The sequence below is a fragment of the Podarcis raffonei genome, chromosome 14 (genome assembly GCF_027172205.1).
Source record: "Podarcis raffonei isolate rPodRaf1 chromosome 14, rPodRaf1.pri, whole genome shotgun sequence".
Lineage (NCBI taxonomy): Eukaryota > Metazoa > Chordata > Lepidosauria > Squamata > Lacertidae > Podarcis > Podarcis raffonei.
Window position 1 is genome coordinate 11472664 of NC_070615.1, and position 14027 is coordinate 11486690.

A 14027-nucleotide genomic window follows, 5' to 3' on the forward strand; every position below is an offset into this window, starting at 1 on the left:
AGTCCAGTACATTTAAGGAACAGCCCAGCTGACAATTTTAATGGAATCTTGTTTAGGTCGACAATTTCAGGCTGCAGGATAGTGTGAAAATACTTCACGGTGGGGCAGAAAGTTTTGTTTTCATTGTCTTCTTGGGAACAGCTTTCTCTTCTAAGTACATACTGCAAAATCTGCTTCTATTTCATATTGCATTTTCAGGCCAATGAAAATGAGCACTGATGAATTTGGAAAACTGTGGCTCTCCATTTCGAATGATGTCAAACAAAACCTAAAGATGACATCATCTCAGGGATCTTTGTCAGCCGTCCTAAGCATTTTGCAGCAAAAGCTGAACCTACATATAGTTGATATCATAGGTAAGTAGTTTGGGATTTCTTTAGATTTGTATCAAGGATGATCCTAGGCAGGCAGTGAAACAGGCCAGTTATAACCAGGGTCAACCCTTGTTCATCAGAAGCCAGTTCACATTTGCAAGGTGATGACCCTATTGTCTTTTTCACAATGCATTTTGATGATCTGCAGGATACTTCGTTCTTGGAAAGTGGACTTGATCACACCAACTGCGTGCCAAAAAAACTGTGGTTCTTAATTGATCACATTGTCTTGTGCCAAACCCAGACTGATTTTTTTTTTTATTGATAACCTGCTTTGTACAGAACTGTAGGAATGTATTGTGGCTGAAATAACGATGACATTAATAGGGGGGGAAACCCCAATTTTTCCTTCCTTTAGGTAGCGAGGGAATAGCATCATGCCGACTGCTTCCATCCGTCCCCTGTTTACTACATTGCCGTGTCCACGCTGGGATGTTGTCGCTGTGGTTCAGATCCCATTGTCCGGCTCTTCCAGACTGTTTACTTTATCAGTGTCAAAAGGTGATGGAAGAATCCTGAGCACCGTGGAGAAAAGGAGCAAAACCCTCCTCTTCTAACCTAATGGAAAGAAGGACGTGTGTGGCTGTGCCAGGGGGTTACCAAAAGAAAGGCAACTCTCATCTTGTTTGTCAGGAGTGAAGTTGCATAAGCATAAATCCTGGAGAGATGACAGGTGATTCTGCTAGGTGCCTGCCTCTCTCTCCCCCCCACCCCCCAATGCTCAGGGTCAGTCAGTCACTGACAAGGGACTAAGTAAAAGTATAGGTACTTTTATGCAAGGTGTTATGCAATGTATTTATTTTCTGTTATGTACTTGTACAGGTCACAGCAGTTTATTCATAAGATCAGCTACTACTTGAATTCTTTCATTAACATGGCTTATGGTGTAAAGGAACTTCTTAAGCCTTGCCTACTGTTCCTGTGGTTTTTTTGCATCTTTTATACCAGTTTCGCACCAGTATTGCAAAAGCAGGCACTCTGCTATAAGATAAATCTCCACGATTGTTCTATGGTTGTAGGCTGAGTCATCCTGTGACTCAGCAATAACCAGCACATAAATGCCAAGCTTTGGAAGCACAAGTCATATCATTGCACCTCGCAACAGCACTGGGGCTGCTGTTTTATGTGATGCCATGTTTGATACCTGCCTTTAATAGGAGGACTGGGTCTTATCCTGAGGATAGGATACTGGTTTCTTAAGAATGCAGCTTCAGGCTGTGAGCAGGACTCTGTAGTTTAGCACAGGACTGCAATTAGCGCCATCTGTGTACCGAGAATCTCAGTTTTCAGTGTTTAAAAACACTAGGCTCCAGAGACCACCTCGTGAGGCTCATGCATGAATCCATCAGAAGTTTTGACCTGTCCTTCCTCATACTGCATCAGTAGCATCCCTTAATTATACTGACTATTGCCCATGGTGATAACATGGTGCATAGATCTAACGCTTGCACTTTTGCATTATAATACAAGCTGGAATCAAAAGAGCTACACGGCATATTCCACATCGCCAAAGACACTGAGCTTGTGTTCCTTAAAGAGCAGCTCTTTGTGCTATGTAACAAGATAATTCTGCTTTTGAATATCCTCCCAGATTCATTTTGTGGCTTATCATGGTGGTTCTGCTATTTAAACCAGGTGTGTGTGTGTCATAGTTCCCACAGAGGTTGCCCTTAATGGGCAGACGAAAGTACAAAACCACCCATAGCCATCTTTTGTATATTTGCAGCAGCTTTTACAAAAGATGGTGGATTGTATCCATTAATAGTCCTACTCTGCTCATTGAAGTTAATGGGTGTGACTAACTTAAGTTCCTTGATTTCAGTGTGCACACTTTATGTATTTATTTATTCTATGAAATCGATATCCTGCTTTTCAATTCTGTGATGAATTGTCAAAGCAGCACATATAAAACATAATGCCGTGCCATCAGATCCAGTTATTAAAGCTAGATTAGAATAGCAGCAAAAAGACAAAATCGAAACCAGAACAGGAAAAATGGTCGGGGCAGATTTGTTACGGAGGTTTTGCACCACTGAAGGATTATGTTTGAATAGCACTTTGTTTTTATCCATAGGCTTGAATGGCAGCCGTTGTCTGTTGAATTCAAAGATACCACTAGAGTAAAGATGGATATCGGCTTGCTGTTTCTGGTGGCTCCAAAGTCTAGAGTAGGACTAGCATTGGACCCATTTTTTCCCTTGGGTAACCAGAGTGAATCTGGCGCATGTATACAGCAATACAATGGCTTTGTTTGCAGGAAAGTTTAGACGTACGTAGCATCTCCCAACTACTTATCTCTGCTGTATTTTAAATACTAGTTGCTGTTGCAGCAGAACAAAAACATTGCAAGTGGCTGACATTTTTCCATTCTTTCGTTGTGATACTTTTTGCTGTTCAGTGAATGAGAGAAATAGGACCTTTCAAAGGTGCAGCACAGGGCACCTCCTCTTTTTAAAAAAGTGATATTAGTTATGAAGCTTTTTTGATTTGTGGCCCAGGTTTCAGGCTCTTATAGCTCGAGTGTGAGAATTGACACAGTTGAACCAGCATTTCAGTATGTTTGATCCGGGGTGGTTTATAACATTTTTGAAGGAGAGTAATTTCCATCAGAAAATTCAACCAGGAAACCAAAATTTTGATAGACTTATTAAGAAAAGAGTAACCACAGTCCTAGTAGTGTCAAAGTGTTGCTCTTCATTTTACATTGGTCAGTTTTAAATAATCAATGATATTCCCCACACAGTAATCTGTAAAGTGAAAAAGTGATTTTTCTCTTCAAAACAAAGCTTGCCTGATTTAGATCACCACTATTTTTATAATTGGTGACAAGCAGGCATGATTTGGACTTTCTGAGTTGTAAAATTATAATTTTTGATTTTCCAAAGGCTAAATTCCCAGGCTGAGATTCCATAGGCACGAGTGCTTTGACACTCTCTTTTAATGTCTTGCTTCATAGAAATCCTTTGGAATGATTCCAGTAGAAGGAAATGGATACAGGAAAACGTTAGGGAAGAATTTCAAATCCATGTGTATTTTCAGATATGTAGTTCAGGAAAACATTAACATTCAACATTTTCACTTGTCTGCAGTGCCAATGTAATGCCTCTTCAACCCAACGAAACACTGGCGTGTGATTAGCATTAAACTCATGGCCATACCCCATCTGCTTTCTGATACAATAATTATTGATTAGGTTGAAAAGAGTGCTGTTTTTATTACATGCGTTTAAATATTCTATCTCCCATCTTAAAATGCTGCTCAGAGTTGTTCTCAGCTTGTTTAAAAATCAGTCAATAATTAATAGATAATGGCTTGTATCCACTAGTGCTAAGTTAAGATCACAGTTCTTGTTCGGCTGGTATAGAAACCCGCAAAATGGTACCCATCACTGTGAACATGACAATGAGAGCAAGGGTTGACACTCTACTGGCCTACCAAACATTGTACTTCTCTATATCTGGAGAAAGGTAGATTCTATAATAGTGTACTGTGCTGCTGTCATCAATGTAACAGTGGTGAGCAGTTGGCCGCCACAAGACTTGGCGCACAACAGCTTTAGTTAAATAATTCAATTTTTATACTGCCCTTCAATGTATGCTTTTAAAATGTGTGATTTACAAAAGTTAAGGTTTGATTAAAAATACGATAGGACAAGTCACCAAATAACTCCCAAACATCTGTGATAAAAGTCACCTTTGACTAGTTAAAAGCTCCCTCTTGGAATGATAAGACTTGTTCCTTCCAGAACCTCGGGAGAATTGACGTTCTGCGTAATGCAGGAAAGTGTACCATGCGAGGGCCATGTTTGGGGAAAATGCTGAATGCACATGAATAGTGTAACTTTTGTCACATCAGAGGAAATGCAAAAGGGGGGAGCCAGTTGCACTGCGTTTTGGAGACTTTGTAAATGAGCACTGCATTGTATGAAATGTAAAACAGTAGGAGAAGACTGTTGCTCTGTGGGTGGCAGGAGACAGCTGGGGGAGAGGAGAGGTTTTCTGCAGCCTCCTCCAGATTGTGGAATGCTCTCCTGCAGTGTTCTTACATGGCCCCCTTTTGTAGACACATGAACTTGAAAACATCCTCCCCACATCTGTCATTTGAGACTTAGTAGAGAATCTCGCTGTCCTTAGGTTGTCTTAAACGTGTGTTGACGTAAGTTCTGTTGCGCTGTTTTTCTATTTTGTCTGGATTCTTTTCACTTGTAATGTGCCTTGTGAGTTTTACGTTGAAAGGTGGCCCGTAAGTATTGTTAAGCAAGTACAGCATCACACAGCCGATGAGATCCCATTCAGTGACTGAGGAAAAGCGGAGAAGGGGAGGCCCAATTTCGTCAGCTGTCTCAGCAGTGTCCAACTACAGCCCCTCTCCATTCACTTCTATGGTGTACAGCAGGGGTGGGCACTTTGAGGCCCTCTTCACATTGATGGCTGGTCCACTAGGGTGAGTGGGGCACTGCCCCACCAGCCTCAGCCTCCCCCTCCACCCCATCGGTCCACCTTCCTATATCTAGGGTGGCTTTGCCTGTCATTGGTTCTAGCTTCACCCAATCCAGATGGTCACCAGCCTCCAACACCTTCAGATTTTATTGGACTCCAACTCCCGTCAACCCCACCCAACAGGGCTCAATGGTCAGGGATGATGTGAGTTAGTCCAGCAACATCTGGATGGCCACAGGTTGCCTTTCCCTTGCATGAAGCAAAGCTGCAATATGTACTTTCTGGAGGACACGAGGATACAGGATGCGGAAGCACAGAGTGACCAGTTAGCAAAAGCTGAGAGACAGGTATTAAGTATAACTGTTTCTCTCCTTTCTTCCAATGATGTCTGAATGGAGGGATTCACAAAAGTGCACTAAAATATAACTCTTAAAAACAATATTCAGATATTAATGTATACTCATGTTTACTTTATGCCTCATGGATGTAAATGGAAGCCTATATTTTGGAGAAATGAATAAATAACTCTGGGAACTTTCCTTCCATGTGACTGTTAACAGCGTGCATCAGATTTAAAGGCTAGAACTGAGCAAAACCATGGATGCTACAAGAGCTAGCAAAGCTACCATTTCTCTCCTATGCAGTTTTCTATCATGTCCATCAGGTGGTGTTGGCATGATGTTAAATAATAGCTATGGCTTTCACACATGTACATGTGCTGAGTTCATTTTTTTAAACGTTTTGTTTGAACTCTTTTACTATTTATCTGTCAGTATGCAGAATTTAAGAGAACAATCAAACTTGGTTGAAAATAAATGGATTTGCTTACTTTTACCTGTGGTGTGATCTCTTTATTTTTAGGTTCCCTCCAAAAGTGGTTTATTTTTGTTCTGGTTAACCAATATTCTTCGTGGAAAGCAGCAGTTGGGTGGCCACGATCCTCTTAAATACCTTCCCCGAAAGAGGGTGATTGAGACCAGGTGATAATTGCCATAAGCAATGTGCCAGTGGAGGGCTCCTTTAATACTTGCACTACCTCTTAATAATCAGGGATGTCTCAGGCTTTGAGCCAATGCACAGTTGCATACAGGTAGCCCCAGGCTCACTCCATGGTATTTCCAGGTAGGGATCAAAAAGTGAAAAAACTTCAGTCTAAAACCTTGGAGATCCACTGTTGGTTGGTGTAGACAATATAGATCAGTGGTCTGACTCATTAGAAGGCAGCTCCCTTAAGGCAGTGCAATGTAGCATAGCAATAAGCCCCGTAAGGTAAAGGTAAAGGGACCCCTGACTATTAGGTCCAGTCGTGACCCACTCTGGGGTTGCGGCGCTCATCTCGCTTTATTGGCCGAGGGAGCCGGCGTACAGCTTCCGGGTCATGTGGCCAGCATGACTAAGCCACTTCTGGCGAACCAGAGCAGCACACGGAAATGCCGTTTACCTTCCCGCCAGAGCGGTACCTATTTATCTACTTGCACTTTGATGTGCTTTCGAACTACTAGGTGGGCAGGAGCTGGGACCGAGCAATGGGAGCTCACCCTGTTGCGGGGATTCGAACCACCGACCTTCTGATCATCAAGCCCTAGGCTCTGTGGTTTAACCCACAGCGCCACCTGCGTCCCATAGGAATGGGTAAAATAATAAAACCATGCTGGAAGGTCTGGCAAAAAAGAAAAAGGAATTCACCAGGTCACAAGACAACATGGTTGGCACCAGCTGACCTTCCCTGGAAGAGACATTGTGCAGATGGGGAGTCACAGTTGAAAAGGCCCTGTTTGTAGTCATGACCAGTTGAGCTTGAGCCGGTAGAAGGATTTACAGCAGGGTCTATGTGTGCAGTGGTTAAGTTTTTGGCAGCTCATGTTGGAGAAGATGGTTCTTTGGATAGAAACGAGCTTCCAGGGAAATGGAGATTTTGCCTACAGTTCTGATTTTCACTGTGCCTTGGTTCTCGAACGGCTTAGTTCTCAGATAAATTGGCTCCCGAACGCCGCAAACCCAGAATTAACTGTTGTGGTTTGCGAACGTATTTTGGAAGCTGAACGTCCGACGTGGCTTCTACTTGAGTGCAGGAAGCGCCTACAGCCAATCACAAGCTGCTCCTTGGTTTTCAAACAGTTCCGGGAGTCAAATGGACTCCCGGAACAGTTTAAGTTCAAGAACCAAGGTACCACTGTACTTAAAAAATAAAAAACCCTGCAAAAGAAAGAGGAAATAACTGCAGCAGATTAAAAAAATTCCAAAGGACATATAGTTTAATCACAAATCATTTAATGCATAATTTCTGATAAACACATGGCACACTTGAGTCTGACTCAAACACTACTGAAATGATTGTTTTGCATGTTAACCCACCAATATAAAAGTAAACGATGAATATATAGCATATGCCAGCATGAGACACGCGTAATATTTCTGCCTCCCTTTTAAAGGCTACTCAAGTCTTTTATACACATAAATAACAAGACATTTGGCTGTTTCCTTAAAAAAATAACCAGATTTGAAGCTCAATGTGTGCAAAATATAAACATCTCTCCTTTTTGTGCTTCCTTCCTGGAGCAGCCTCCCTGCATCACTGCTGGGGAAATTGGCTTATTGGAAGTAATGGTGTCTATAGCTCTCTAGCTATTGGTGGAGCCCAATGGTGGAGCCCATTTCCATCAGCCCCAGCCATCCTGACCAATCGTTGGGGATAATGGGTGTCCATCACCATTGGGAGGGCCGCAGGTTGCTGATCACAGTGTATAGGATTGGCCAGATTGAGTAACTGATTTTGCACATAATACCAAACCATAGTTGTGTTAACACGAACATGCCTAAGTCTCGCACACCCCTCTTCCTCCTCCAGCATGAAGCAGCATCCACTTCTATTTTTCGCTAAGCGCAGTTTCCTGTTGCCTTCAAAAAGGGAGAACTCTGCTTAGTTTAAGCTATGGTTTCTTAAAATGAATTATGGTCCTGCATGCTATGCTTTGGTATGTAGACAACAGGCCAACTGGTACTCTCTATTTTTTGGGACAGTTTTGCAGTGGGTCACTGAGCCAAATTTATTTCGACACACCTGTGAAACAACAGTTTTCAAAGTGATATTTTATCCCGTCTTCCCTTTTAAAAATTAGTTGGATGTGTGATTACCTTGGATGTATAATTTCTGTCCTGGTTTAATAAAAATCTATTGAAAATTAATAAAATAAAAATAACCATACTCTTAACTAACCAGAATTTGCCCTGTTTAGATGTAATGTTAACTGTGATAAGTGAACAGCAGAAACCACAGGTTTTAAATCTCTTTGCAGGTGTACAGAAGTGGGAGCCTGAGGCTCACACCTGCTCATTCCCCTAATGTTAAACCATGGTTTAGTGTTATGTGCAAAACAAGCCAATTCCTCTTTGTATTTCTCTGATTTGACAAAGAGCTGATCTTCTTCCCCAAATTACATTATCCAGTGAATGGACACGGATGCAAAATGGAAACTGCCCAATGAAGCTACCAGAGACAAGTGACTCGTGGACAATCTCATCAAAGCCAGCAGGAGGGCACGTCATTGTGGATTTTACTCTTCTGGTTGCCAGAATAGATCCTGTGTTTAATCTTAGAAAACAATTGTTATGTATTTGCTGCTATGCGGCAATAGGCCTTTGTAGTTTCTTAAGCAGCCATTCTACACTCACTTACCTGGGAGTAAGCCCAGCTGAACCCAGTGAAACTTATATCTGTGTAGGGATGTCAGAGAATTCCGACGAAAACAAAAATGGGAGCGGAAATGGCCAACGTTCGCTTTTTGCTCCCTATCCAAAATTGGAAACAATCTAGTGAATGCCATTGACCTTTGCTGCTGTTTTTGCTTTCAGTTTGTGAACCGTGCATAACTGATTGTGCCCTTCCCATCTTTACACCGCAACAAGTGGGGTGGAATAATGTAAGGACAACGTAACTTACGTAATTACGTAACTTATGCAATTTTGCCAAAGCAGCGTGTGTGGTGGATGATGCCGTTTTTGGTGGATGACAAATTGCAGCAGAGCAGAAACACTGCTGCATGCAACAAGTACAGGGCAGAAGAAATCAGGATTGCTTCTTGCACCCCTACTTCTGAGTAGCCATTTATAGGTTTTGTACAGTGTTTTTCGTTTCTCCTATAAACTCTCCTGTACTGGAATTTCTAGGAGGGAACACAATTTTTAAATATCTTTTCAGTAATACATAATCAACACTTGGACCAGAGTGTTCATTGTGACCCTACAGTGATTTCCTGAAAGGAAAGAACAGCACCGTGAGGACATCCCTTATCAGACTAAAGATTTAAGCAGTACACAGGCATGAAGGGTCTAACAGATTAGCAGGGCTTGGGCGAGGAAAGCTAGCTCCTGGTGGTGTCGCTTCCTTTCATTTCCCCCTCCTCTTTTCTTTCTTTCTAAACCACTTCTGGCTCAACGGAACACTGTGACAGAAACCAGAGCGCATGGAAACACCGTTTACCTTCCCGCCGCAGCGGTACCTATTTATCTACTTGCACTGGTGTGCTTTCGAACTGCTAGGTTGCAGGAGCTGGGACAGAGCAATGGGAGCTCACCCCGTCATGGGGGTTCGAACCGCCAACCTTCTGATCGGCAAGCCCAAGAGGCACAGTGGCTTAGACCACAGTGCCACCCGTGTCTACACACCACTTTCTATCATCCAGCCAGACAAGCATCATCAGAGCTCAAGGGCACAGGCAAAAACCACTTGCTGGCGATACAAAGAAGGCTGGCAAGGGGTGTGGCCTGTGGAAACGGGGGTGTGGCTGACATGGGGGTGTGGCTTGGGGAGAGTCCCACTATTCCCCACTCCTGAACTAGGGCCACAAATGAATGACAAGTAGTTGGCTATGATTATGTCAAGGGTGGAAAGTGTTTTGTTGGATTCAATAGGCAGCTATCAAGATCCCATCCCCTTAGAAGGTCCTCTCTTATCACACCAGGCATACGCTGTTGCTCCTCTCACTGGTGTAGCCTCCTCTTGTTCACCTGCCAGCCCTCCAAGCAAGCAAGGAGATGGCTGTAAGAAGGTAGAAATGGAAGAAGCCACCCCTGGAGTTCCTCCCCCTCGCTGTTTTCAGGCAGATGTCCCAATGACCAGGAGCAAGACAACAGTGGATTGCTCAACAAAGATGTCAGCCCAGTGTGCAGCTGCTATGATAAAGGTGAATTCAGGGTTGGGGATTTCATTAGGGTTGGAAATCAAATGGTCAATATCAAAATGCACATTGTCAAATATATGGCCTGATGTATACAGCGCTGGCTGCTGTCTACGCCTCAAAAAGGATATTAGAGAGCTAGAAAGGGGCAACCCAAAATGGGTTGAAACAGCTCCACTATGAGGACAGAGTGAAATGTTAGGGACTCTCTAGCTTAGAAAAAATGAAGAGTAAAAGCAAAGGTATAGAAGCTTATGCATATAGAAAGTGGATAACAGAACTTGGGGCCATCCAACAATTTTTGGAAGATTTGGGACTGACAAAAGAAAGAGACTGCACAGTTAAAATTATGAAATTTGTTTCCACAAGATGTAGCGAATGTCACCAGCTCAGACCGCTTGCAGAGAGGACTGGACAAATTCTTGGAGGAATTTGGCTACTGGCCACAACGGCCATGTTCACTCACCACGGAGAGAGGCAGCATGGCTCTGAATGGCAGTTTCTGGGGGGCCAGTGGGGAGGGTGCTGTTGCTAGTGGGCTTTCTTCCCATAAGTGTCTGGTTGGCTTCCGTGAGAACAGGATGCTGGACCGGATGGGCCTTGGGCCTGATCCACCAGGGCGCTTATACTTTTTGCAGATTAATATGGAAATGGGATGGAACAGAAGCCAAACCGTGCAAACCGACTAAGGATCAGAAATAGACGGATCCGTCCATTCCTAGGGGTGCAGGCCTTCAACGATATCGGTTGCCATCCAGTTTAAGGCAGAGGATTGTAGGGTTGTTTGTTTGTTTTAAATGAAGCTTTTGAAAATGAGTATCCATTTCTATGCTTTGACAAGAAACAATCATGAGCTCTTCGGGCAACATTTTGGACAGCCTCATTTCTTGCAAAGCCCAAGGACCTAGAGAAACATAGATATATAGAAAAATACAGAGCTGTATATGGTACAGAAACAACAGTGAGACACCAGGCTTTGTGGGGACTCTGATTCAACTGTGGGGAGGTTACTGACATCATGCTTAAATTCAGGAGTGGAGGGACGAGCCCCAAAATCACCCCAGTTTACCATGTTCTTCACCTCCCCCCCACCAATGCACACCCTTATGAATAATAGCTTCGACAATGCAGAATTAGCACAATCTTTCTGCTGCACCCCATTTAAGAGTCTTTAAGAGATTGGCACAACTTTTTCATTCCTTTCTTGGTATAAAATGCTGACACCTTAAGAGAAGCAATATTCCTGCTTTTGTTGTGCTTTGCCCTCATTCCTGCCATATGGAATTATTCTCTGTTTGGATCATGTGCTAAAAAGAGATTTTCAGTTTTAAAAATAATGATATCCAGAAACCCATTCTTTCCACTTCACCTTATGGGTTCCATTCTTCTACAATATAAACGTGGGCATGTTTGCTCGATGTCATGGAACTTCAGGTTTCATTTTTGGCACATCAAACTGTAACCACAACACAGCAATAATGAGATCATGGTATGTAATCATTTCCCTCCCCATCACAAATGGCCTTGCATCATAAAAGGCTCAGTTTATTTGTGGTCTGAAGTGTGGCTTGCTTTGTTTTCCATTACAAATGCTCTGGAATGGCCTGGTTCACACATAACACTAAACCATGGTTAATGTTAAATGTTAAACCATGGTTAACACTAACCGTCATTAATAAAACCATCATTAAAATGGAAACATCTGGCAGATGGTCACTTAAGCCTTAGTTTATTACATCTCTCTATCAAGAGACACAAGCCCAGAAGAGCTGCTATTTAGTTACAGCTGTGTACCTTTTGAGCGGTGATGACTCCATAAGCAGCATTAAGGAGGTGTTGGGCTGCGTCCACATGTAACACTAAGCTATGGTTTACAGTAACCATGGTTTATAAAGCAACTACAAACCTTGCTTAACAAGCAACTTTTAACCATAGTTAATAAACCATAGTTAAGCTGCTGGGCTCATGCATAACACTAAGCCATGGTTAAAGAAACTGTAGTTTAACAAACCATGGTTTAGTGTGCAAACCAGGCCATTCTCTTTTGGGATTATGCACAGGAAGCTAACAGTTGGTCCCAACTCTCTGGTTACATTTCTGAAGCGAAACTTGTATAGTTGCTGTTTTGTTTTGTTTTTTAAAAAAGGGCAAAGTTTCAAAGGATTTTCTCATCTAGCAGTTTGTTGATTCCATCACAGATCTTTTTGAGGTGTGGTCGGCATTCCCCATCAAGGCTATAGAGGGCAGTGAGGAACTCCACATTTGCGAAATGGTTGAAGACGTGATTGATTCGCGCATGAGACCTGGCTGTCAGGTGCCGTTCCACGAGTTCGTGAACAAGGTCTTTGCATTCGTTCAGGAGTTCCGAGAGGACATTTTTATCGAAAGTGTACTCCACCTCGTAAAAGCTAACAATCGTCATGGCCGCTTGGTTCAGCTTCTTGCGGAACTTCTCGACAATTTCCAGCTCTTCGGAATTGAACTGATTGTTTCGGTAGAGGATCCCGATTTTGATGGCCACTTTGATCAAGTCCCTCATGATTTTGTGGGCTTCCTTCTTGTTCTTCATGTGCTCCGTGGTCACTTTGTATAACTCGTCGAAGATTTCGCTGCTGGTGTCATCAATCAGCATGTTAGCCATGGTCTTGGTGGCCATTTTACTCAAGATCTTTTTCTGGGCTTGCAGCGCAAGGCTCTTTGAACTGAAGTTTTCGGGACCTAAGGGTAGTGGGCAGAGTGGGTGAGTGGGGGGAAGGGATAGGGAGAGATGGAAAGGGGGGAGAGAAGAAAGGAGAGAAAGAAAGGGGGGAAGTTATCTTTGAATAATTTGCAACAAACATTTCACAGTTCAAAGTGCCATTTACTAAATCATGTATCTATCATCTATCTATCTATCATCTATCTATCTATCTATCTATCTATCTATCTATCTATCTATCATCTATCTATCTATCTATCATCTATCTATCATCTATCATTCATCTATCTATCTATCTATCATCTATCTATCTATCTATCATCTATCTATCTATCTATCTATCTATCTATCTATCTATCATCTATCTATCTATCTATCATCTATCTATCTATCATCTATCCATCATCTATCTATCTATCTATCATCTATCTATCATCTATCTATCTATCTATCTATCTATCTATCTATCTATCATCTATCTATCTATCTATCTATCATCTATCTATCTATCTATCATCTATCTATCTCTATCTATCTATCTCTATCTATCTATCTATCTATCTATCTATCATCTATCTATCTATCTATATCTATCTATCATCTATCTATCATCTATCTCTATCTATCTCTATCTATCATCTATCTATCTATCTATCTATCTATCTATCTAATCTATCTATCTATCATCTATCTATATCTATCTCTATCATCTATCATCTAACATTTATCTCTGTATCTGTATCTATATCCAAATCTACTGTATATCTATATATCTATATCCACATTGTTTTGTAATTTATAATTATTATTAGAACAGATTTTGTCAGGTGGAACAAGATCCAAGCCCCCATGGCAGGTTGCCAAGAACAGATAAGACAAGGAAAAGTCCTTACCAGCGGCTTTTTATTCAATATTCAGAGAGAGAGGCTTGGAAATGCAACCTCTTGGAATAATGGCGTTGTCCTGAGTAAATCTCCACCCCCCTTTTCTCCCCATTTCGTCATTCATCAGCTTCTCTCCCACGGGTGGCGCTGAGGTCCTTTCGCTTCTGAGCCCTTTGCTCCACTACTTTCACTGCTTGCCGGGTGCTGGGAATGGGGGCAGTGTCTAAAGACACTGTGTCCATAATTCTGAACTGTCATCTTCTTCTCTGGGAGGTTCAGGCTGGGGAAGGTGGTCTCCACCATTCCTCTTCTGCCCAGTCCCTGACAGATCTACACTTACAAATGGCTACATACACATACATATTTGTTTACTGTTAATTTATGATTAATAGTAAATATCAATACACATAATGTTGAAAAACTACTACTTTGTTATTAAAATGACAAATATCGTA

At 42.2% G+C, this 14027-nt stretch overlaps 3 protein-coding genes across 5 annotated transcripts in view; 1 reads left to right on the forward strand and 2 right to left on the reverse strand.

Annotated features, from left to right (window-relative positions):
* AP4E1 (adaptor related protein complex 4 subunit epsilon 1) overlaps nucleotides 1–2824 on the forward strand; it is a 28597-nt gene extending 25773 nt beyond the window's left edge. For 2 of the 3 annotated variants that reach the window (XM_053365739.1, XM_053365742.1), the window contains 2 exons: nucleotides 199–356; nucleotides 733–2824. In XM_053365739.1, coding sequence (XP_053221714.1) covers nucleotides 199–356; nucleotides 733–893 — 319 coding nt within the window. In that variant the 3' untranslated portion in view covers nucleotides 894–2824. Of the gene's footprint in view, nucleotides 1–198; nucleotides 361–732 lie in introns of all 3 variants that reach the window. The other variant, XM_053365741.1, reaches the window with a different exon arrangement.
* The window catches only part of DMXL2 (Dmx like 2), a 530204-nt gene that overhangs the window by 190325 nt on the left and 325852 nt on the right, over nucleotides 1–14027 (reverse strand). The gene's annotated exons all lie outside the window — the stretch shown is intronic.
* TNFAIP8L3 (TNF alpha induced protein 8 like 3) overlaps nucleotides 7068–14027 on the reverse strand; it is a 65536-nt gene continuing 58576 nt past the window's right edge. Inside the window, exon 2 of the mRNA XM_053365753.1 lies at nucleotides 7068–12708. Coding sequence (XP_053221728.1) covers nucleotides 12146–12708 — 563 coding nt within the window. The 3' untranslated portion in view covers nucleotides 7068–12145. The remainder of the gene's footprint in view (nucleotides 12709–14027) is intronic.